The sequence below is a fragment of the Ceratosolen solmsi genome, unplaced genomic scaffold (assembly GCF_000503995.2).
Source record: "Ceratosolen solmsi marchali unplaced genomic scaffold, CerSol_1.0 scaffold10, whole genome shotgun sequence".
In the NCBI taxonomy this organism is placed as follows: Eukaryota; Metazoa; Arthropoda; class Insecta; order Hymenoptera; family Agaonidae; genus Ceratosolen; species Ceratosolen solmsi.
Window position 1 is genome coordinate 26,896,075 of NW_011948412.1, and position 27,953 is coordinate 26,924,027.

The 27,953-nt window shown below is 22.8% G+C and overlaps 1 protein-coding gene across 1 annotated transcript; it reads right to left on the reverse strand.

Moving 5' to 3' along the window:
* Nucleotides 1–24,540, reverse strand: LOC105366617 (dystrophin-like). The gene is made up of 29 exons (XM_011505120.1): nt 24,537–24,540; nt 23,793–23,854; nt 22,809–22,901; nt 22,661–22,738; nt 22,456–22,548; nt 22,286–22,375; nt 21,856–22,054; nt 21,316–21,467; nt 20,619–21,026; nt 19,495–19,683; nt 19,075–19,131; nt 18,752–19,003; nt 18,356–18,475; nt 17,730–18,047; nt 17,350–17,507; nt 17,014–17,204; nt 16,837–16,932; nt 16,327–16,634; nt 15,180–15,614; nt 13,773–13,934; nt 12,695–12,997; nt 12,454–12,555; nt 11,712–11,894; nt 11,524–11,640; nt 11,064–11,183; nt 3,005–3,232; nt 2,197–2,712; nt 811–1,430; nt 1–37 (listed from the first exon to the last, which is right to left on the reverse strand). The coding sequence occupies exons 1-29, from the start codon at nt 24,538–24,540 to the stop codon at nt 1–3; spliced, it is 5,691 nt and encodes a 1,896-aa protein (XP_011503422.1).
* Nucleotides 24,541–27,953: the final 3,413 nt, after the last annotated feature.

Below are 27,953 nucleotides of genomic sequence, written 5' to 3' on the forward strand. Positions count from 1 at the left end.
TTAAACTCTTATCTGAACTTTGCATTTCTTAATGAATCTGAAGAAATGAAACAATACTTTTCAAAGATTATGAGTTTGAGCATATTTACACGATAATTAAACTATAGTAACCAAATAGTTACTGTATATTATTCTATATAACATAGTAATGAATTATTTTATATTATTAAGATAGTTCTATCAAAAATAGTATTTTTGAAAAATATACCTGTAATTTAATATATTAATCTAAAATTGCATGAAATTTATTTATAAACCTATATACAAAGTAAAAGAATTATAAAAACTATGACGATAATAATATAATAAAAAATGTGTACGCATGAATGTATAAAATATATGGTGATTGAGATATTTAAAAAGTACACATCATTTTTCTAATAGTAGAATGTTAATCAACAAATTACTAATTATAATAAATTCTCATTGCAAGGATAAAATATTATAAAAGATTTCAGAAAATTATATTAAAAAAATATATAAATATTAATAATTATTATTAGATTTATCAAGCAGTATATATGTGATAATAAATATACGAGCAAAATGTTATTCATCAAAATCCAAATCTATAGTAATAAAACATTCCAAATTTTAATTATAAAAAACATTTTAAACTATTTATTTAATAATAATTTCATTTAGTATGCATATATATAATTTTAATCATTTAAATATTAAATAACTAAATGAACTTTTATAATTAAAAATATAATTAATAATACATATTACAATAGAAGGAAAATTATCTTGAATTCTACGGAAAATTCGAGACATTATTAAAAAAATTTCAATTGACATATTTTATACCTGTTTTTATACATGTTCCAATCTCTAACAAATTTCTGCCATCTCATCTTCAGATCATCAATTACACGTTGCCAATCTTTAATATCTACTGGTGATGATCTATTTGTTACATCAGTGATAGTTGCACTAATTCCATTCATTGTTTTCAACATTCTAGGAATTTCCATTTCTAACATCTTCGTGAGATTAAATTTACTCTGTGAATTTGTTACAATCTCCTTCATCATGACCTCCATTTTTAATAAACGATCGTCGAAGTTCCAACAAGCGTTTCTTAATTCGTTAAGCTTTTCATTACATTTGGCCCAACGATTATAACGTTCAATATAGTTTTGATTCACAATTGTCCACTCATTTTTCAAACTGTCATTAAGGGGACGTGCTTGTTGATTTTCCGAGATATTTTCCCCTAAATAAGCTATTTCTTCTACACTTGGTTTTAAAATATTTAGAGCACTACTAATTTTTTTAAGGCATTCATCCTGATCTGTAAAGAGTTCAAAATCTTTGCCATTGAGCGGCATAGAGTCGAAAGATTTGGAGAGAGTCGCGATGGCATCACGCAATTTATTTGCTCGTGTTACATAATTTTGAACTGTTAGTGCACCATCTGTTATTGACTAAAAAATATTTCAGTTGTAATACATGAATCATATTTTTATATTTTATTTCGATATATTGAAGTAATAAATAATTATTATTTAAACAATTCTGACAAGTGAATGTATCTTGTTTGGTCACTGCATAATTTTTAAAAGAAATGATTTATCAACTATTTATAACTAAATTCAATTTAATAATTTCAATTCAAATTAATTTTCAATTTAATTTAATCATTAGATTTGAATAGAAAATAAAAAAGTAAAATTTAATATGAAAATGGAATCTGAAAATCTCAATTGAAAAATTACAATTATTAGATTCCTACAGAGTTTATACAAAGTTTTATCTACCATAGGCACATGTATTTTAAAAATAATCATATATTCTTAAAATAATAGAATGTTTCAACTTTACTATGTAAATCTAAATGGAAGATTATTTAATTGTTGTACAATTTAATACACTCTTTATAGAATTAACTGGAATTTCATTTCTATGTAAGTCCAAAAATAATTCTATGTTTGGAAATTGTGCAAATTTATTTAAATTAAGTAGAGAAAAATTATATTATAGTAAATAGTATAAAATTAGAAATTTAAAAATATTTTCTCTAAAATAAAATTAATTAAAATAATAATTCATCACATTATTTATATCGATTTAATGCATATGAACGAAAATATTGATTTACACACACACGCGCGCGCGCGCGCGCGCACACACACACACATATATATATAAGCACATATCTTAATATTGTATAAAAAATTTACTATAATTTACCATTTCAACTTTTTTATCAGTATGCTGTTTATCTTTATCTTTACTACCGCTAAATCTTTTAAATTGTGAACTTATCTCTTGCCATTTACTATTAAGAGTATAATAGATTGTTTCATTATAAGCTACATTGAATTTCATAAGATCTTGCTGTAGCTGGTTCAGTTTCTTTATTTGTTCCTGTCGTAAATCGAACTCTAAAGTAAATGCTTCTAATTGACCTTCATAGTTATTCGCCTGTTCAAGTTTTTGAAGTGCAAGACGAAACCAGTCTTCTAATTCTGCAATTAACTGATTATATGCATAAAGAGTATCTTCAGCTTTTAAAGCTTGTGAACGTTTAGTCTCACATTCCTGCATTATCTGATGCCATTTGCTACGTAACTTATCTTGATGTTCGTATTTAATCGTATCAGCACGCAATGGATCAGTTCCATGAACTGTCATCACCAGACCGTCACCTCGACTTATTAATGTCGCAGCATCAGATGCAAGACAACTAATTTCACCTTTTAGTACCTAAAAAATAAATATAATTTTATATCCTTCTTGAAAAAAATAGTTGAACTAAACTTCAGTTTAAAGATTTTATTAGTAGTAATAAAATGATTATGTTTTTATCACTATTCTTATTTAATACATTATTAAAATGAAATTTTAACAATTTAGGTATAAACTTTTTTTCAAATTTTAATAATTTATTCTTGGTCGCATCATAAACAAAAGCCATAATATTCTAAGTCGACAAAAAATTATATACAGTTGTGTATGGTCTGAAAAATGCAATTAAAAATTGCATTTTAATTTATACCTCAAGTCGTTTAGAAGGATCTTTTTCATTTGTCACTCCAATAACTGTCATCAACATAATGTCCATTCGATTAAGCATTTCCTGCGATAATTCTTCAAATTTTATAATCTCTTTCTCTAAAGCTGCTTGTAAAATTCCACCAATTTTAAAAGGTATCTTTTTTTCTTTTAAGTCTTTTTTATCTTGTATATAAGTAGGAGTTCGTTGATGCATCTTTCCTAATTCAATCTTAAATCATAATATCATATATAAAAAATTATAACAACAAATTTTAAATTGTCTATAATTTCAAATAATTAGTACACATGCATTTAAAAACATATTTAAAAAAGCAATATTAATAAAAAAGCTAGTAATTATTATTTGAAAATGTGAGTTAAATTGAATACATTTTATGACGTTTGCTGCAATAAAATAAAAACATTATATACCAGGCTTGAAATAAACTATAATGTTTTCATACATTTATTTTATATTAATATACATTGAAATTGTTGAAATATTTACAAAATTTACAAAAATTATGTATAAATGTTACTACTCTGAAAAATTATACTTTGTTTTTTAAAATTCTATAATGTAAAAAAGTATTAATATATACTTAATATGTATAGTTATATATATATATATAATTTATATAAATAATTGAAATATGATTGTATGTAATGTATTATGTTATCTTAATTTAATACTATTCACGTTTATAAGAGTGAGTGAAAGCGAAGAAATGAATCACATTTTACAAAGTGAATGCATATATACATATGTACGTGTTGCATCTTCAACGGAAACAATTTTATATTCCGTTTCATTATTTAATGAAAAATGTTCATTTCCATTTTTGACAAATATAAAAATATTATTATTAAAAAGTGTTATTAACTTGATTAAAATTGTAATCATTTGTTAAATTTCTATTAGATTTCTAAATAAAATTTTTTGTAACTGTAAATACTTTAAAAATTATTTATATTAAAAAGAACATAGATAGAAGACTTAATTAAAAATAATCAATCGTATTGCGTAATATTTGTTCTTCGTACTAGGAATTAAAATAATTTTTCTACAGCACTATCTTTTAAATTGACAAATTTCGCTAATAATTATTATATTTGAATAAAAAATAAATGTTATGCTTTTTAACCTACACAGTAATCATTTATATGCCTTTAGTATAACATTTTATTTATTTAACAAGCCGCAACCAAGCAAATTATATTGTCATCGCCTTGCAAAAGAGCCTAGCTTATACCTTATCCAACAGATTCTTTTTCTTCTTAAAATTACTATTGATCTCGCTCTCTTCAGAGCTCGAACTGCCTACGTCAATTTCGCTATCATCTGAAAATATCAATATATCGTCCGTCTCCTTATCACTTCCATAAAAACTATCACAATCTTCTCTAATTTCAACGCTAGCTATAAATTTCTGTATTTTCATTCGTTTAGATGTTGGTGAACTTTTGACTTGATATTCTTGAATTCTAGCAAAAGTAATATCTTTACCATTTCTAGCTTTCCTTCGAGCACCACGATCTAAACTATTATTGACTTCTCGATACCGCGATTTCAGAAATACATTTTTGTTTCTGATGGCAATTTCGCCGTCATTAATCAAATACTCGGCAACACCTTCTGTATTTATACGAGTTTTAATTACTTCAGGTGTAGATATTACTATCGGAACTTTATTTTTTTTCAATAAGCTGGTAGAGGAATACTCCGATGAATCATTGAAAATATTGACTAGATCTTTATCAGAATTAGAATTTCTGTGTTTCAGGATCGATTCGAGTTTCTTCCTAGCAGATGGATAGATACTGGATTTTTTATTTGATATTTGCGTTGTGGCTCCAATATCTATTTCGTCAGAATCTGTATCGATTGATTCAGGCTCCGTTTCTGTGTCCTCAATTATCTCCACGCGTTCGACGACCTACGAATATCCCAGGCTAAGCTAATCACATAATTTTACCATTATTTTATGTAATACAATAAATAGTTTGTTTTCTAAATTTATTTAATTTTTATCTATGTCTTTATTTTAATTTATTGTATTAAATAATAGATTACTTTTAAAATACTAATTATATATAAAAATTAATTTTATGTGAAAAATTATTAAAATTATTTAAGCACTATATTTATTACATAATATTAAAAATATAATAAAAATTTATAAAATATTTCTTATATACAATATACATAACCATATTTTACATATAAAATATTAAATAGAATGTATGCATTTTTATAAAAAATTGTTATTTTAATGAATTAAAATAAAAATTATTTTACGTAATAAAACAAAATTTATATGAATTTCTAAAATATTCTTAAATATATTAATGCTCATTTTTTTTAAGGATTCTATATTAAAAGTATTAGGTTGCAGCTTCAACATAGTAGTAAATAAATTTATCTCAGTAAAAAACTTTAAAATATTGAGCTGAATACAATATTTATGATCAAACTTATAATCAAACTATAAATTTTCATATATTCAAATTTAGAGTATACAAATAGAAGCCTGCCTGCGTTATACCTGAGGCACTTGTTGCACTCCAAATTTGGCGTTGAATAAAACAACTTGATTATTGTTAGTAGCTGCGATAGATTTAATAATTTCCATCTCCTTCACCTCCACGATTTGACAAAAAGTTGAATCATTCATTTTATTAGATACTTGATTTATTACCGATGTTTTTAATGTAGTAGATGAAACTTGTGAAAAGAGTTTGCTATTTTTTGACAAAAAAAACTCATCTTTATTAACATCAATAATTGGTAGAATTATTCTATTTCCATTATTCTCATCCCCAATAAAATGATGTTTTTTATATTGTGATGTTTGTACGACATCAGGAATTGGGTTCATATTAAGACGTCTTCGAACCGTGCCACTAATGTCTATGATTCTTGTATTTTGAAATTTGGACGAAGACTTATGGCTGCGCATAGCTATGTTGAACGACGATGACATTGGTGTATTCGTCGAATCATTGATTCCTGATTTGAGCGAATTAAATTTAATATAATCCAAATCGATGAAGTATTTCAATCTTCTTATAATGGTCAAATTGAAGGAATTGTATACGAAACTCGTAAAAATACGTAACCAATTAATCTTGAATTGCTTTGTACAAAAAATTTGGTATATATGATATTATTTTAAAATTTGATATTTTTAAATTTTGTATGACTCAAATACATCATTTTAATGGACATTAGTGTATTTAATTATTGTATAATAATGTATAATAACGATATAAGTTCATTACTCAAGCATCTTATTAGCCCACTTTTATAAAAATAATTTATTTTATGATATTGTATTTTATAAACAAAATTTTTAACAAATTAGAAGAATAGAAAATTCTGAATGGTTTTCCATTTTAATTAATTTTAAAAATGTATTTGAATTAAATACTTCAATATTTTTTTGCGTATAAATATTATAATCCTAATTTTGAATGTATTTTATAATTAAATGTACATACTTTTGACATTGTTTAAATTATAATTTTTCAAATTATTATAATCATAATTCACCATTATTTTATAATATACATTATTAATTCACATTTAAAAAATTAAAAAAAATCTTTTAATTCTACTATTTATGTTACAGAACTATACAATAATATACATAAAGATTTATAAATAACTAAATCTTATGCAATATTTTAATATAATACATAATTTTTCCTAATACTTCGATAAATATAAAAATGATTCGAATATTACACAAACTTTACTTTTCTGTTGAACTAAATATATATGAAAAAATCAAAAGACAAAAAATATCGTTATAGAGATCATAAAAATTATATCAAACAATTTCTATAATAATATTTTTTCAACAGAATGTATATATTTTCGAACCAGCAATTGCACTGTACATCCCGCCGGTGGCACCATTGTCATTGAAAGCCGGATTCAAGTAGCCTATTCCATACAGATTATCCGCATCAAGGGCGAGATTCATTGCTGCTTTCTGATTCATCACCATGGCGGTACGATTGTCTCTCCCCATAAGTGATTCGCCCAATGTATTAGAGTTAATTAATATCTTATCAGTGATCGAGTGGATCCATTCCTGCGAAAAGATGATACACAGCGATTCACTGTCGAAGATCTTAGGCATACGCAAAGATACACTAACCACGCTAACACACAATATTTAAATGATTCAACGGTTTAACGTTATTAATAAATAGTGAAAAAATCGCTATAATAATACGGTACCTAAAACAATGGTATTTAGTGGCTTCTATGAAGCTTGTGGAAGAGACATCATAAACTACCTCAAAACTAGGGTAATATACCTAAATTATTATTTGTATGCGCGACGTAAGAAAGATAAATAATCTATTATTTGTATTTATAAACAAGTGTATTAAAGAATTAACAACATAAATATTTATTAACATTTCAATATGATTTTCAAATGCTATCTGAACCAATATTTGGAGTATATTTTTACTAATATTGGTGTTAAAATTATTTAATTTAAAAATTGGTTGTGTCCTATATAAGTGAATATGTGTAGCCATTGACTTCAAAATATCAATATAAAAATCTATAGTTTTAAATGTTTTTTTACAAATACTGACAGCATTATATGGTCGTATTACTCTTAAAAATCTTTCGTTATTCAGTAAGAATTGTCATTCAAAGTTAGAAAGTACATTAATTAAGTGTACATTAAACATATGTGCTAAAAATTTTAATTTTTAAATATTATAATAAAATTTTACATAATTTCATATGAAATAAAAAATTGTTATGATGTGCTTTTATAAATACAAGAATCTTAATGCTAATTTATATATTGAATTAATAATTAAAATTAATATTCTTAAAATATTCTGGGCCACTGAACACTAGAACAACCTTTTACAATCGCATCATATAATTTAATACGAATAGTATATGTTCGCATATTCAAATATTAACATCAAAGGCATACATTTAGTTATGTGTAACTTCGAAACATACAAATGTGATCAGATATACACATAAATATACGGTTAAAATAAAGATAATTTAAGCTAAATACTTAAGCATGATAATTAATATTTATTCTTGAATTAATCAAATAAGATATTATACAAAAGAATAATAATAATTTAAATACATTTTTGTAATGTACATGAGTAACCATCGATTATGAAAGCTTAAACATAAAAAAATATCTGTACCCTTTTATAAATAATGAATATAATATTTTGTGGTAACGAATTTGATATCTATATCTATGAAATCAGTGAAGAAAATGATAAATTTTTTTATTTAAATAATATTTCCTCGAAATTATTTATTTAAGGACAAAGATATTTTGCAAAAAAATTTAATTTATCAACATCAATAACATCAATGTATAAATCTTATGCCAAAAAAAAAAATTATATCAAAGTTAAGTGTATCGATATTGCTTAAAAAAGTATACAATGAGAAAACTTGACAAATTATCTAACTTCGATGAAACTTACGGCAACTAAACAAAATAGGACTATAAATGAATAAAATTGAATATAAGACGCCCATTGAATTTTTATTGATTAAATATAAAATTATCGATACATTTATAAAGAAACTAAGATGTCCAAAAAGAACTTCTCGTGAATTTACTGTTTTTGTTTAGATAATAAAGAAAAAGTAGTTTTATAGTATTGTAAAAATTTTGCTGTATTGAAATAGAATCACATACAGAAAAATTATTTATTGTGAAAACTAAATATTGTAAATCATGAGAATTTAATATTAAAAAATGTGATTGAAAAATAAAATATTGCAAATTATTTTTCAGATATGTCAAATGTGAAAAATATTTGCTCTATCAAACATACAGTATTTGTAACAAATGCTTAGAAAAAAATAACAATTTATAAAGAATTAAGCAGTGACAATATTTTTTATTGTTCCATATGTAATTTTTATAAAATAGTTAAAGTTTCAATTAAATTTTCTTTGAAAGGGAATATTCAAAATATTAAAATTGTTTTATAATATATCTAATAAAATCAATACAAAATATTTTTACTATTATATTAAGTGTTATATTAAAATATTAAATCATATTAAAGTATCATTTAAACTATCATATTATTTTAAAATAATTAAAATTGTAAACAATTATTTTATTTGCTAATTAGAATTACCCCTTAATTTCAGTTTTAAATGATTGTAAATGATTTAAATTTAAATGATTATAAATGATCACATTTAAATAATTTATTATACAAAGCTAAAAGAATAAAGGCATATTATTGGATTATTTGTAATGGCATCAACATTATTTATAAAATAAAGACAGTTTGTATTTTTGAGCTATTGCGTTAACAAGAAAATTTCTAAAGAATAAAAATTTTGTTTAAAAGAAATCAAGATATTCACTTAATAAAATATTAACAATGATACAGTTTTTCAAGATAGAAAAAATGCATGAAAGAAAAACACACGAGATATTTCTAAGAAATGTGTTTTAATAAAAGGAATATCTAAACTATAAAATTATTAAAATTTTTTTAAAAAACTAAGAAATGATTTAAAATTAAAAGTATAGTGTATTTCTTTGAATTTATTACATAAATAAATAAATCATCACAAAAGAAATTGAAAAATAAATATTTTTAAGAAATTACAAAAAAATATTGACTAAAATACAAATATTCCAAACTATTTTAATTCTGATAGAAGTAAAAAAAATTTTTCTTTTAAATAATTATAATTTGCAGCTTGTAAAGTCTGTTAAAATATATTTATAAGTTTTATTATTATTTACATAAAATTTTAAATACTTAAAATCTTATGTAAAATCACATCTTTATCTTCTTAAAATTTCGAAATTGTACTGTTCGTGTAATATCTATTATTATTTTTAAATGTTTTAAGCAATATCATTAAACAACGTTTGAATATTTTAAGAGCATCTAACTGAATTTGCTTACAAAGATAAATAATTTGTTATTTTTTTATTGTATGCAATAATTATAGAATCGAATATTAATTAAAAGCCATTTCTGTGCTAGTTAAAGTGAAAAATCACTAAAAGTAAGAATTATAAATAATACGAGGAAATTTATATATATAACAAAAAATAAAATTGGCGACAGAAATAAAAATGCATTGCATAAGCATTATGGTTTACAGTTACTAATATTGCTTAATTAATATGTCCATCACCAATGCATTCGACAACCATTTTGTTTTTACCAACTGAAAGATCTTTTTCAAAACAAAATAATTCAGATATCGAAAAAGAGACAATGTTATATATTCATGTATATTTGATATAAATAATGATTTACAAAATTCTTTTTTTTCTTGTTTTCAAAATGTGGCAATATACGCTAATAATTCTCAATATAATAATTTGATTTTACAGAAGTGAAAAGAACAAATACTGTTGGATAACGTATTTTTCTTATTTGATTTTTACTTGTACGTGTTAATAGAATAATTTGGATGTGCATACAGGTGTGCAGAAACCCTTTATATATAAAACGAATGTTATACTTTTCCTTGCATATATTTTATACATACATATATATATATATATATATATATATATATATATCCAATTATTTTATATACTTTTGATATTTATGATGTGACTCGGCTTAAGTAGATGAATATTGTGAAATATAATAATAATTTTGAGTAGCAAATATTATGAAAATAATGTGTTTAATTTTATAAATTATGCAAGCAAATCTGTAAATATAGACGAATCTTTTGTTGTATTACTTAATTCTGTGTAGCTCTTTACTTCTTCTTGAAACTTCCTATTTCCTTAGAAAATAATTTCTTTAGAATATACTTATTAATTATTTATACACAAATTAAAAATGGATTGATTGCATTCATGCTTACTTATAATAAGTTATATGTAGTTCATGTTATAAAGCAAAAGCATAGGATAAGAAAGCAAATATTTTACAACGTAATTTATGTATACTTCTATAAATACATAAATGTAAATTTAAGAAATATTTTGAAAAATATTGTACATAAATTACATAATTTAAATTACGTTAATTATTTAAAAACTTACCCGTATTCTATTAGAAATGTCTTCCCATTTTCTGCAGACCTCGGCTACCTTAGAATAATATGAATAATATTGAAGTTGTACGATTTTTGGTTGAGACTCCATTATTTCTGTTTGCACTATCTATAAAAGAAATGGTTTTATTCTTTAGAAAATAAGGCAACATATATACATTTAAAATTATTTAAATTGGTATATGTTTATTAAAAATTATTTTTGTTCAATTGAAATGAAATTCATCAATATTTGATAGAGCTTTCAAGCTCTTTATATTGCCAATGAAACATTATTTATAATATAATTTTTTAACTTATTTAACATTTCTTACAAATATTAAAGTTATATAAATAAAAGTATGGGAATTAATTATATGGCAATATAAAATATATTTAAATACATTACAACATAAAATATTTCTAGTCATAAATAAAAATTAAACACATTTTAATTTATATATACATACTTTGCATTGCTCTAAATATTGATCATTAAATTGTTCCATTGGTATACTATTCAATTTATCCAATTTTTCCTCCATTTGCAATAACCAAGTATTAATTTCATCTACATTGGGTTCCTCCTATATTAAAAAATAAATATAGAAATACAATTTCAATAATAAAAATTGATTCGTCAAATACATTCACATACATTAGATTCATTGCACATTCGTAGACGTTTTTCTGTGTTTGTAAGTCTGTCAATGATATCAGAAAGCTTTTCCTTTAGTTGATCAAGATAAGTTGGATCACAAAGTTTAGAAAATTCATCCTGAGTTTTAAAAAGTTTATCTTTAACTGCGTTTAATCGCGGAATTACTTCCGTAAGTGTTTCCTAGATAATAGAAAAATTAAATCATCATTTTTTATTATTGCTTAGAAATTTATAAATTAAATTTAAAAATGAAAATTTATTACGTACATTTATATTATATTTTGTATTTAATTATTTAACTACTAGTATTTTAATATTTAACTAATTTTGATAAGTATATAATTATACAATTATAATTATGTATTATACTATTTGTGTAAAGCTTTTAATAATAAAGTTACAATTGAAAACTTAAAATCTACAATATATTTTGAATGCATATAATATAATTATAATAAGTTTTCAATAAATTATATAATGTTCATCATACCGTAACATAAATTGCATTCACCGGCAAATCAGGTCTTTGTCTTTGAGTATCCAGTTCTTTATTAATACTTTCAATCGACATATTAATATAAAATATTTGTTTGTACATATCTCGTGATAATTCTAACGCAGATTCAAGCATTGACTTGGATTCAGATATTTGCATTCCAAGCTATACCAAAAATTAATTAAAGAATAAATAAAATATTGAATATTTTATTAGAAAAATTTTCTATTTTTAAATATATACCTTATTGTATAATTCCTTAAGAGTATCTATCCGTTTGGAAAATGTTTTTGGTTCCAATACATTTTCTTCTTCAACTAATTTACGTCCAGTAACTATTATACTCTCTATTTCACATTTAATTTCAGTTAATGTTTGATAAAAACGCTGTAATAAATATTTTATTTACAAATCGATTATATAATTTGATTTAAAACGTCGATATTAAAATGGTCAAATCAGAATATCATTTAAAAATTATTACCAAACAGTGCTTGAGTTGCCTTTCGATAGCATCTGGATCCTCGGTTGCTAATTCGAGTAAGCACGTGGCTTCCTCGATACCACGCAATTCTCTAAGTGCACGAGATAATCTCGGTTCGATATTTACAGGATTACGAAATCGTTGAAATTTATTTTGCACCTCTTCGAATTTCTGTTTGATAAGATCCATTTGTTCTTGCAGTCGCTGAGCTGCTTCAAATTTACCAGCTGTCTTATATATTTCTATCTGGGTTGCCATCTCGTCGAGAGTTGATTGCTGACTATTCATCTCCTTCATCAATTTCTGATAAAATATATTCATTATTACCATTTTCTTACCGTTATCAATTATGTTACATCTATTTCAATCATATAGAAATCCTTTACAGTTTTCGAAAATTCGACTATTGTTCCTTTTTTAAGAAGAAAATTTAATTTTTAAATTAAATAAAAATGAATTTCATTAATAATGAATTAATTAGTAATATATTATTTTGATTATTTAAATATATTTTATATAGAATACTAATATTTTGTAACCGTACCTAATTTTAGGAAATTTAAAAATTAAATAAATATTTAAAGCAATTTGAAAAGTGAGTAAATAAATCACTTAAACATTAAAATATATGTAAGCGAATCGTTAGGTTTATGATTTTTCGAATACACAATATTCGTAATACATTTAGATATGTATACTAATATATAGATTAGATTTTTATTAACACTAAAGATTAAAATATTATATCTTGAATTGTACTATAAGAAACTGTAAAGAACTGTAAAGAATAAGCAAAAATAATAATAAAAAATAATAATAAAAAATTTAATAACAAAACGCCATACTGGTCATTTAAGCAAGAACACCATATATATTAATAATCCCAAAATAGCCATAAAAATAATAGATAAAAATAATTAAATAACTTAGTTTTAAATATATATTAAATACATATATATATAAATATTTAATTTTTCATTAAATATTTGATATTAATATGACAATATCAATATTATATGAACGAAGTTATATTATTTTCACTTGTATTATACATAAAAAAAATAACAATAACACACACCTGGTAGTCATGAGGTAAATCTTCGGCAGTGAGATCACAGTCTAGTCGTGCGGTTAATACTGAGTCTACTTGCGTTAGAGAATGTTGAAGAGCGAGAATCCGACCTTCGGACTGTTCGGCCTGCTTGACCGATCCCTCTAATATCTTTGCTCGTTCATCAGCCTGTTCAAAGATTGCAGAACATTCTATACGCTCTTTTTTACAATGTAAATATTTTGATTTCAATGCGACATTTTTTATGCATTTTTTCAAATAGAAATTTTTTTTTAAATAGAATAGAATAGTATTGAAAATTAAAAATATTAATATTGCAACTATAAATAAATCTTCACAGAATAATATTGTATCCAATAAATAGTACTTCGAGTACAATAAAGTAATTGTAATTATTACTCAAAATTTGACAAATTCTTACATAAAATCAAAGTAATCCGATGCTCAATTCAACAATCTTTTCTTTAAATTTATTTAAGTATTATTAATTTATAAAAGAAATTTATGCAATATAATTCATAAAATATTAATTTTAATTTTTTACGATTCAAAGATTGTTCATGTTTCAAATTTATATAAATAATAATTTACTACAACTTGAAAATATCAACAAACAATTACATCTTTCTTTGACAGATATATAATAAGAAATTGTATTACACTATAAGGCAATAAATGTAAATTTTTATTTAATTTCGTTATTTAATTTTTATTACATTTAACAATAACATTTAATACTTGTTATATTAATTTATATATTATTTTATAATATCCATTTAGAATATTATATTATAATAATGGATATAATAATTACATTATAATAACGGAATAACTATTCCGTTTTTCTATTACATATTACATTCTTTTACGTCTATTCCATATTAAATAGAATCTTTTTATCCATTTATAATTAATAACTTTTATTTTAAATTATAATTATTATATTCTTTACATCTTTGATTTTATTTTATAAAAGCATTTTTTTAAATAAAAAAAAATTAATTTACATATATACATTATTTAAACGAAATTAGTGATTGAATATAGTAAACCACTAATTACAATAATTCTTAAAATTCTATGTAAATTCATTACCTGTTTATTTAAATTCTTCCATCGTTTCATTAGTGTTTCCACATCGGTTTCAATTGATTGCGTCATGATACGATTATCAATAAGCTGTTTACTGATATCTTGTAATTTCTCAAATCGTGAATCTGGATGATTTCTAATATAATTTTCTAAATCCTGAAAAAAAACCATTATGCATATAAATTTAATTTTTATATTATAATTATCAAAGGAACAATATTATTAATTAATATTATAATAACTAGTCTAATTAACTATATTGAAATTCTTTTTCTCAAATATTTCATATTCTTAAATGTTTAAATTTGAAATATATTTTACGTCGAGTTCCTCGGATATATCCTCGGCATCAGCAGCATTATTATTGGATTTTCTTAATTTTTTTTCTAGTTTGTCCAGCCAATCGCTTTCATGTGCCACTAAGGCTCTAAACTCGCCATATTCATGACTCGCATTTTGAAAATGCTTGTATCTTTCGTAAATGCGATCTGTTACGTCAGTCCATCTAGCATTGAGGTGCGTAAACCGTCGTCCAAGCTCATGAACAGAGGAGCCCTCGGAACTAAGAAGCTTGTCACTACCAAGCTCATTAAGGTTTCGAAACTCTTCCACGCGACGATCAATTTTATCTTTAAGCATTTGGTAACGACCTCGTATCTGAAAAAGCTCTATTGAAGAAGTAACTTTACCTTCGACAGGAATCTCACTCTCAAGATTCGACAGCCAAATTGTAAAATCTTCTATACCATTTATAATCTATGGAAAAAGAACGTAATCAAATTAACTTTTGTAAAAAATGAATAAAAAGTATAATTATGAGAAAATAAACAAAAATATAAATAAGTTTGATTTAAAAATTGAATACATCACAATTAAATAATTTATTATCATAAAAAGGCAGATTCCATACTATTTTTAGTACTACTATTATTATTTCAAAATATTTTTTATCGTCTACTCAGAAAATTTTATTTGTAATTTAAGAATTGTTATGGATTATGAATACAGAATTTATGGTCTATTCCAATATCAACTCAAAATTTCAGTAACTTTTAACAAAAAATTTTAAACATTATAAAAAGAACATCGATAAGATTTTCGGAATCGGTACTATTCCACTAATTCAAATCGCAAGGTTTTGGCGAAATAACGTTTGAAATATCTATCATTCATATAAATAAATTATATGAAAACAATGGAAATATTAAACAAAATGAAAATAATTTTATTATTAATCTTCATGAGTATTATAAGAAATTTAATGGTCTGAATTTCAAAGATAGTTATATTAGGTAAAATTAAATTAAATTAATTATAAATTTAATATTTTTATATGGTAAGAATAATTTATATGTAAATAAAAATTAAGATAATGATATTTAATATAAAAAACAATTTTATAATAAAATAAATATAAACTTACTTCATCATTTTTTCTTAAGGCATTTTCAAATTTATCACCCTGTACTTTTGTTTCATCAATTATGGCATTCCATTTATGAGAAATATTTTCTAATTTACCATTTAACAAACTTGCAAAATTAGGCTCAGAATTTTCCAGCATGCTGTTGGTAAGTGTTTGAAGATTTTCTATATTCGGTTTTGTTTTGTTTATTTCTTCTGTAAAGTCACGAATTTGACGAAGCTTATACTCAGTTGTCTCTACATCTTTGATAAATGAATAATTTGCAATTTCTTGTAAATATACCAAAGATGTTTCAAGCCATGCTTCAAGATTAGTAACCTCTGCATCAAATACTTTTAAAGATTGAATATCTATAAATCGAGCATTACTGTAGTTTACTATTACATTAAAATTATAAATATAAATTTTAGTTTAAACTGCATTATAAAAATAAATTATGATTTTATTAAATTTTATAAATATACAATACTTTATATTTTTTCAATCGATTATGTAATTCTTAAAATTTTAAATCAATACAATAATATAATTTCATAATATAATAAAATATACCTTTCGAAAATTTCTGTAATCTTTCTTCTAAAATAATTGGTACATCACTCCATTTTGTATTAAGATCTTGCAGTTCTTCTTTAATCTTATGAATTTCTGTATCACCATTCATTTTTGAAATCAAATCTTGTCCCACTTTATTTACATAATCTAAATTAATTTGATGAGATTTTAAACTTAATTGTAACTCTTCAAATTGCTTAACTTTTTCTTGCATAGTTATTTCATCAGACATCACAGCATGTTCCGAAAGTAATATACTCTCAATGTTATTGATTAAAGATATTAGTGCATTAATTGTGTCGTTATACTTTTTGGGTGGTATTTTATCAGCTGCATTAGTTAATGAATGTGCTTTGTCTAATAATCTAGAAAATATTTTTAAATACTTTCATAAATATGATATAATTATTTTCATGATTACATATTTAAAATAATATTTTTATAAGTACAATAAAAACATTTTTAAGATATTTTTAAAATCGTGTATAAATTATTAAAAATATTTTTTACTTTTTTAGTAAACTATTCCTATCGGAAATAAAATTATCAATATCCAGTTTTAAAGTAGCTATTTCATCAATAACTACTTCTTCATCTGTCAGTCCCTTTATCACTGCTGTTAATTTTTCTACACGATCTTCGCAAGATTCGATCGATTTTATTTTTACCTAAATAAAATATAAAAAAACTTTTTAATATTGCTTTCAATCATATCAAAAATTTGCTATTGTATTACTAAATTTTAAAGATTAATAATGGAAATACAATTTCAATTTTAAATAATTAATTTCAAAATCGGTTGATGGTTTACTATTTATATCAGTTACTATTGCTACTTATATATTGATCTTTCAATAAAATACTAAATCAAAATATAAAATGAAACATACTCTGAACAATTCAATTTGGCAGTTCTCATAATTAACATCAAACCACTTATAGTGTCCATCCAACATCAATCGTAAACTTGTTAGCTCAAGTTTTTTCTCTTTGATCGTCATTAAAAAGTCTATGTTCTCCTTAATTTTCTTTAATCTCGCATTTGTTGTTAACCAACAAGTCTCCACATTTTTTAGTTTTGCATCCTCTTCATCGTATTGTTCATTCGCTTTCCGTAGTTCATCAATGAAACGCTTTCCTAATTGAATCACTTTCTCATACTCAGCTTCATGCGAATTCACATCAGCCATATTATCCTCATATAAAATCTTTTTTTCATCAACAGATAACTTTTTAAAAATATCTTCAGATCGGCTTATTTCGAGGTCAATATAATCCAACCACTTATACAGATTCAATAAAATATTCTCAAATTCTAGTTTCATTGCATTATCTATGCGTCGTTTCTTTGAGTCACTATGCGACGGTGACTGAAGTTTTATCAAAATATTAATTATTTAATATAATTTCAATTAATAACATATTATCGGATTTTATTAAATTTTATTAATTATTCCTAATTGTACTTATAATTAATAAATTAAAATATTATTAATAAATTATCAAAACTACTTACGATTCCAGCTATCTCTTCTTTTTGAGCATTTGCAATTATTGACTCGTTGATCCAATCATTAGTAGAATACATTGATATTTGAGCATTGAATAGATCAACTTCAAATCCAGAGTTCGATATCTGCACACAAAATTAATAAGTTTTTCTAATATTTAAATTAAAATTTATACAAATGTAATGTTAATAAATAACGTTTTAAAAATTTTGAACATTAAATCATATATATTGATTATAATATTAAAATATATAAACTTAAATCATAATTATCTCCAATTTAAAGACAAATTTAGCTAATATTGCCACTAATTAATAGTTAATTATATTCAATTAAAACTATGATTAAATTTAGAATGAATGAGATAATATTATATGTAAATACTTGAGAGAAAGTCCTACCCTTTGACTTTGAACTTCCATAATTTGAACAACAGCTTCACACTGATCTTCAAGATTTTCTAGTTTTTCAAGCATTTTGATACAATCATAACTTAAGCTGTGCCCCTCAAAATTTCTTATAGCTGTCTGCATATTAGTAAGCTTCTTTTGAATCATATCCATTTCCATTTTTAAAAGCTGTAACTTTTTGATACGCTCAAGTACCTGGCCAATCTCCGAAGCAGGAGAGGCTTCCATCTGCTTTAATGTTATCTGAGTGTCATTAAGCCACGATAACAGTTTTTTATGATCATCTGTAAATTCATTACAAAGCGACGACAAACCCTGAACATTTTGACAACGCTTCTCTTGCCACCGACAAATATGTGTCCAGCGTTCACCTATTATTTTAATTAGTAAGTACGTTAATTTAGATATACATAATTTTAAAGAACCAGTCAACAGTTAACAGAAATTAGATGTAATGTAACAATAAAATGTAACACTATTTTACTGTATAGTTTAATTTGTAAAAAAATTAAAAGCTTTAAATTTTGATTGTATAGATAGGATATTTAATTAAATATACCAAAAAGTGTTTTTTATATAAAAAAAATTTTAAATTAAATATACAAATAAATAATATCTATTAAGAAATTAAAATTTAATCAATAAAAGCCTCATTAGATCTTACCGAGAGCTGATAATTGATCCTCCATCTGTGTATACACTGATTCAGAATTTATTTCATCAACAACAACAACCATATTCTTTAAACCATCAACAATAGTTTGCTGATTTTTTATATCTTCTTCAAGTTCTTTCAACTGTTTCAGCTGATCATTGAGTGCAGAGTTATTTTCTAAATCACCCATACGTGATATTCTATCTTCCGTTTTTGTTAACCAGTGACGAAGCGAATTCAATTGCATCTGTTGAAACTCCATTAGAATCTATAATAACAAAAAATACGTATGTTATATATACATATATTTATTTTGCATTTATATGTGAAAAGCAAGTGTAAACATTCCAGTGTAATACAAAATTGATGTTCAAACTATTAGTATAATATAAAATTAGTGTTATAATTTATATTTTTGTTATTTAAAATCAAAATTACAAAATTATAAATACTGTAGTCAAAATAAGAATAATACTATAATAACCTTATTTTTACTTCCTTTTTATTACTTATTTTTACCAAATATTAATTTTTTTAGAATATTAATCTTACATTATATTAAAAATTAATTTTGTTAATATTTTATTTTATGTTAATATTAATGTTAAATTAATATATTATGTTAATAATAATTAATACAATTTTCTTAATATAATGTAAAATAAATATATTTTTAACTAATATCTTGTTAATTATAATATCGAAATATTTCTGTAACATATATTTTATAACAAAAATAAAAAATGGTTATGTCCACCATAATTGTATAATATATTTTAATTGTAGTAATCTACAGAAATTCTATTTGAATATAAATACTTTTAAAATCCAAGAACTGCGAAGTAAAAAATAAGACTGTAAAACATAAAATATGTATTTTACTCATCTACTATTGTTAATATGAAATTTTTAAATACTAAATATGTAATTTAAATACTAAAAATATAACATATAATAATATTTTCGCTGAAAATTTGAAATACATTTATCTAATATTTCTGATTTTTTATAAGTAATCCTAAGCCTAATTAAATGCATTTATAGTAATTTTTCGAATATCTTCTTTGTTTAAATATATATATGTATAAATAAAAATTTACTTAGCATATAAAATTGTATATAAATGTAATTTAATGATTATAACGAATATGCAATTTACAATTTTAACTATATCGACAATTATATTATAAGGATTCTATTTACCTTGTGAATTTTAGATTGTCGATCGAGCGCTCGTTTTCGTAGACTCTCCCAGCGTGAATTAAGTAAAGACATCTGTACGCGAACTTCATGCTCTTCGTCCTTTTGTAAGCCTCCTTCAGCGAGCAGTCGCTCACCTTCTTCAAGGACAGCACCTACACCATCCTGATGACCTGACAGCTCCACAAGAAAAGACTCGTGCTCATGAAATTGACGTTTCAACAGTTCGAGATTCGAACCAGGGTCTGCCGCATGACTTAGTACATCCTCTGCCTCTAGTAACCACGTGAGTACTTCCTCAAGAGCCACTTGATATCCGCCAAGCTCGACCGATACATTAGTTGCGAGACTCACAGGACGCGAATTACTCATCTCAAACTGGGAAAACTGAGGAAATTCAATAACTGCTTGCTATAAAAATGAAATAAAACAATAAATCAGTTAAGAAAGGAAAATAAAATATATATTTTTATCATTATTTCACTGTACTAAGAATATGTATTAAAAATATAATTTTCGCATTTCAAAATCAATTAAATAATGTGTAATGAATAATAATTAATAATCAATTAATAATCAATTAATACATAGAATATTCTTTACTTAGATAAAAAAGGAATTTCTATAAAATAATTTACATAAAATGTAATTTTTGTTTCATCTATGTCCAATATGCCATAAGTAATTAAAATGTTATTACCTCAATCCCTGGTGTCGTAGCAGTAGATCCTGAATCACTGGCTGCAGAAATATTAATTCCTTCAATATCTTGTCCAGAATGAGGTAATGATTGAAACAAACAGGTTACATACATTAAAATAGATTTCTTATCGGGTACCGATGTATTAACATCTGTAAATAAAAGAAATCATAAAAACTTTAATACATACACTTTGAATTCTTACGTGAAGTATTATTACTGAAATGTAAAAAATTGCTAAAATATTAAGTTAATAAATTACATATTCATACAAAATCGTACATACAAAATAAATGCCATACACATAACGGAAATTTAATAAGTAAAAATTATTACTTTTATGTTTATTAGAATTTATTTTAAATTTTATTACTTTTATTAAGCTTTAAAATTAAAAAATGGACTATAAATACTACTATTCAATAAATAATATTTTAAGTAAATAAAATAAAATATATTTTTTAACAAAAAAAAACTTGTTCTATTAATTCATATACATAATATATAAATACAGATCATATATAAAATAAACCACCACACCTTCAGGATCAAGCAATCTTTCAATACCAAGTATCTCTTGGGCCAATCGAAAAGCATGATCAAGCCTTGCATTCGGATGTTTCCGAGCTACAGAATTAAAATCAAATAATTGTGGTTTCCATTTATGTAACAATGCATTGAAGGCCAATCCGTCAGACCAAGATGTTGTAAAATTTTTTATATCGACACCTTCATAATTCTAAAACAATATCCATTAAAAATTTTCATTTATTTTTCTACCTTATTTTTAGTAAAAAAAAAACAACTATATTATATATTATAATTTTTTACACTACTTTATCATAAAGAATCTAATATTGATTGTGAATAAATATGTGTACATAAAAACATAACTTTCACTATTAATAGAGTATTTCATATTAAAAAAAATTAATATAATAATCATGATTATAATAAATGTATTATTAACCTGGACTATTTGACAACACCAAGCAAGCAAAGTTTTTTCCAAGTTTGTTTGTTGTAATTCTGTCATTAAATCTTTTAAGTGATAATGTACCTGAAAATATTATTATCAAACATATTTTAATTGTTCTTTTTATTAAAAAAAATTTATTAATAATAGGAATCCGTACATACCTGCCAATGTAAGATAATACTCCAAACCAATCCAAGTGTTAATTTTGGATTACCGTCAACTATATCATTACTGCTAATATTGACAAGTTTGACCTAATATTTTTAAGATAAATGAATTTAATATTATATATATTAAAAAAAATTAAATTGATACGATACTAATTTCGACTAAGTTTTCAATATAAAGCATTTTTTAATCACTTACATTGTTTTGTTCTAAAATTTGTAATGCCTTGTTAACATTATTTAAATGGTGAACTCTCATACGTCCGCGCTCCCGTTTCTGAAACAAAGTTTAAACTACAGTATATTCATTAAAATTTAAATTTAAAACAATTTTATATTATACATACATATGATTTTGAAGTTAAAACTTCTAATAGCGAAAGTAATCTATTTCCATCGCGTAAATCCAAAAACAAATCAGTTATAGGATCATGCTGATTCTAAAAACATAAATTTCATTTACATAATTTTTAAAATATATATACTATGATTAGAAAAAAAAATGTATAACTGATTTTAAAATTTAAAATTTAATTTTGTATAATATTTAATTATTAACATTCAAAAATTTACAGTATATAAATGATTGTACTATACCTTTCTTTTAATTTTAATGAATTGTACTTTTTTTTAATTTTTCGTAAGGATATTATACACAATTCATTATACATAATTTTTATTTTATAATAAACTTATATTATTATATAAGTAAAGCATTCGAATTACCATTATTACTGACAATCACATTCATTTAAAATTGTTATTACTTAAAAATTATAAAGAAAACCATCATATAATTTCAACTAAATTCAAAGTATTACTTTGAAAACAGCAATTTTTTTATATATTTCTATATAGCCTTATTTTATAAGACACACGTTTAATTTAATAAAATTGTATTAAATTATTTTTCATTAACTATATTATAATATAGCTATAGTATAAACAAAAACAAAATTAAAACATTAATATTACTTGCTGAATTATTATTGAAGATTAGATTAAAAATACTATAGTATGTTTTAATGTTTACAAATTCGGATAAGGATTTCTTAATTTATAAATATTATTATATATAATGTCTTTTCTTCTTTTATCTTCCAAGCAATATGAATGAATTTATTTAAATACTAAAATATAAGCAATCTAATATTCATTATAAAAATAATAAATTACTAAATATATTTTTAATTACTTTAAATGAAGCAATATTATTAACTACAAATTTTTTTTTAATTATATTAAAAGAAAATACTATTTATTAATATAGCAAATACTTCTTAGAAATCAACATATATAATATACAGAATAATTATTTAAATATATTTTACTTTAAGAAGCTGGGAATTTATCCATTTAGCAAAGGTTTTCTTTTGGACATCCTCACGTTCATCTAAAATGAAAAATTCAACATATATCTTGAATTAAATAACGATTTTCAAATTTAAATAACAAACGTCAAATTTAAATTCTAAAAAATCTTACATTTTTTAAAAAATTTTATTGTAAATTTTTAATTAATATTCTACTCTATTAATAAAACCATGTTAACTGTATTTGTCTCAAAATATTCATCAAAATTTTAAATATTCGTATATTCACAAATTATTACAATTAAAATCTAATATTTTTATATTTTTAAAAAATAGTGTTGTACCATATTTTATTTACGTATTTTGGTAAATTACTTGATGTATTGTTTGTTTTAAATATAACTGACACAAATTATAAATACTCAAGTGCTATAATTAATAATAATAACAATTTCTGATACAATTTTAAAATTTATTAACATAACTAATATCACACATATTTCCATTTACAAATCAACGAATGTATATTTTTATTAAAATTTTGGTTAAGACGCATTATTCTTATTAACATTTCGATCTCTTAACCCTAAATATACATGCAGCGCAAATAATATAACAGATAAGCGAAGTAAATCTTAAATTAATTCTGAGAACAAAAATTGGCGAGTTTATTATTTTTAATATTAGTGATAATGATATATTTAAAAAAGTTAATAAATAAAAATATCTAATTCATAATTTATATTAATTTTTCGTACTAACCCATATTATCAAGGATTATTGTAAAAAATGAAAATAAAATCTAATCGAATATTTTATTATTTTAAGGCAATTTAATCACAACTTAAGAAACATATTAATTTATTAAAAATTATCAAGAAATAAATATTTTCGTCAATGTATCTATTTAAAACATTTTCGATAAATGAATATTAAACTTTGTTATATAATCTAACTTTTGTGACAAATCTTAATATTTTAATTAATTCGATACTTCTAGTGTTTAATATTGTATTAATTTAAAATAGTAGACATAATAAATGTATAGTTGACAATAAATTGATGAGGACCTTGGTATCATGAACATTTCTAAAATTGGAAACGTTTCCCAAAAAGAGAAAAAATAACACTCAATGTGTACATCTTTCTTCACAAAATTAAGTGGGCTGATGATTAAACAGCATATACCACATCGGATAACAGACGCATTTTAACTGACAACACTGTAAATGCACACAAGAATTTCATTTGATGAACACGTTTTTCAAAGATTCTTTTTATATATCCGAACCTGATCGTCCTAATTTTCGATTAATGTTCCATTTTCTTTTTTAAATCGTAAGTTCAGCTACAAAATAAAATTCAACATATTTATCTTCTTCAATTTTTCTTCTCACATATTATATTCAATGCCTTTTAATAGTGGCAAATTCTTAGTTTTATATTATTTACACTTCATTTAATATAAATTAAAAAAATAGTACAAAATTTCATGAATTTCAAATATGTAAAGGCTAACAAATATTTCTTTATTGAAACTTAAAAAGTCCCAATAAAAATGAAGACAAAAATATATTTTACATAAAAATTAAACTTTAACGCAATTTTTTATTTTTATGATTCTTAATTTAAAAACCTTAAAAAATATAATTTTATTTTAAGGAATAGAATGAACCATATTTAATTATATCTGATATAAATAGCAAATTTTAAATATTTTAATATACTAAATTTAAAAGTGATGTTCAACAATTTTTTTTAAATAGAATTTTTGTACCATATATTTTAAAACCATTTATCATACTAGCAGATTTACTAATATTTCAAATGAATATATCAATTTTTAATTAAAAAATATTATTCTCATAATAAACGATTTATTAAATTGATTAAAATATTGATTAATAAAAAAAAATTATATAAAGATTTTGAATTATTGATTAAACTTAGTAATTAGAATAAAATAGTTTAAGTAAATATGTTATTAACTTAACTGATCAATTATGCATTTATTAATTTATATTATCTTTCATGTATTTTAAGCTTTACTTTTTACAAAAATAATAACACTAATATAAAAAGTTAAGAATTGCCAATAGGATATCGAATCATATAAATAAGATAAATATAATGATTTTGAATAAAAAAAAGATTGAAAGATTGGAAAGGGTTTTTAAGATAATTTTGAAAACTTAACATACTACAAAATTAATATAGATAGTAATAACGTATAATATATTAATAAAATAATAATAATCTAGATAATAAAAGCTTCTTCATTATAGAATAAATGATAAAAATAAAAAATAAGATAGAAAAAATATTACACATACCGGTTAATAATACCATAATACCGGTTAATATGAGGGGAGTTAAAACAATATGTTATTTTTGGCAAAAGCCGCACCTTTCTCTTTCCTTCTTTTCCTTCTTTCGTATTTCATCATTTTTATACTATTAATAGAATGTATTGTTATTACATATCATTTTTATATACAGTACTTATAACCATTTTAAAATCCGTTAAACTAAGTCCATGTAATACACAAAATCAACTTATATTAAATTGAAGATGGGAAAGATGATAAACCTTTGAGAAATAAGATCTTTTATGTATGTTTTTAATTTTTTGAAAATAAAAATTCAAAATAATTATTGAATCATTTAAAATTATTAAAGAAATTTTATATTATATTATTATAATTTAATAACGTTTATTTATGTATAAATAATAAAATTGTTTTTTTACAAACCCAAGTATTGCAAAATCTTCTTAGTTTTATAACCTACGTGATATGAATAATAATAAAATTATGATAAAGGATAATAAGAATAATTAAAACTTATCTGATACTAAGAAATTAATAGAGACAATATTAAAAAAAAATGTATGTCTTTTCTAATTTTAACATAAAGAGAAACGTGAATGTGTTTTTAAAAATTTAAATAGTTATATAAAATTATGTTCATATATTTTTCAAGATAAATTTGTTTATCTTATTGCATTAAATACATCATCTCCAATTTTTTTCATTTTTTAATTTACTAAAAAATAATATTTTCATAAATATTTTATTTAAATCATTATATAAACTTTATAATTTATATGAAATATAAATTAAATACAACTCATTTCAAAATAGTGAATAGATAAATAGACGATGATGTATATATGTATGTACATATAAAATAAACAATATAATGATGAAAGTCTTGAATTAATTGGAAGAGTAAATCTAACATCCAAAGCTCCAGTTATTTGACGAACATATATAACTTATTTATCCATTTAAGAAGTATAACATAATATAATTGTCCTTAAAACTGATGTAAGCACACATCTACATGTCAAATCTATTTAGTAACGACACAAATATAAAGTGAAATATGCCCGTACAATAGAATTGACTGAAATCAAACGCTTCCCCTATAGCAGCAAACAACACCTAGTTAAAGGTGGATGCTTGCACAAACATTTCCAGAACATAATATGCGTATGTGCATGAAAACAATCTCTACCATTTTGTTTATAAACATCTTTTTCCACCTACAGGTAAGACACGCCTATGAAAACGAATAGATTCTAAAGTGTCACAATGAAACAGATAAGATATTTCTAGCCAAAATATATAATATTTAAATGCAAAAAGAAATTACTTTATCGAACTTATAAATTATTAGGCTGTTGACTAAATTTTCTATATATTGCATTAATAATCATTTAATAGATATAAAATATATCGGAAAAATAATTTATTCAATTAACAAATCATTGAAAAGCAAAGAATTTGTTTCTGTAAGATATTCTATTAATTATTGAGTACTAAAATTTTTATATTGCATATAAAAATATATTAATATATTATGTAATGAATTAAAATACAGTTAAATTATTTTTCTATCCAATTAGAAATTCTATAAAAATAATAAAAGACAATTGAATTTATATTACTGAAATAATAATAAAGTTCTACATAAAGCATAATAAAATACATTATCCAAGATTAATTAATAATTATTAAAAGTGTAGCTTTATATTGTAGTTCTAATATTTTTTAAAAATATTCTTTTTTAATGAAATTTACATGTTTCTTACTTATTGTTCACATTTACTATGTATTTAGAATTATTAAATAAATTTAAAAACTTTATAATTATAAAGATTTTTAAATATGTAAG

What these genes read in the sequence shown, in the direction of transcription:
- LOC105366617 (XM_011505120.1), bottom strand. An exon ending in GGTGTTGTCAAATAGTCCAG is followed by an intron (nt 22,055 to 22,285) that starts GTTAATAATACA and finishes ATATTGTTTTAG; the next exon opens with AATTATGAAGGTGTCGATAT. An exon ending in CTGATAAAAAAGTTGAAATG is followed by an intron (nt 1,431 to 2,196) that starts GTAAATTATAGT and finishes AATATTTTTTAG; the next exon opens with TCAATAACAGATGGTGCACT.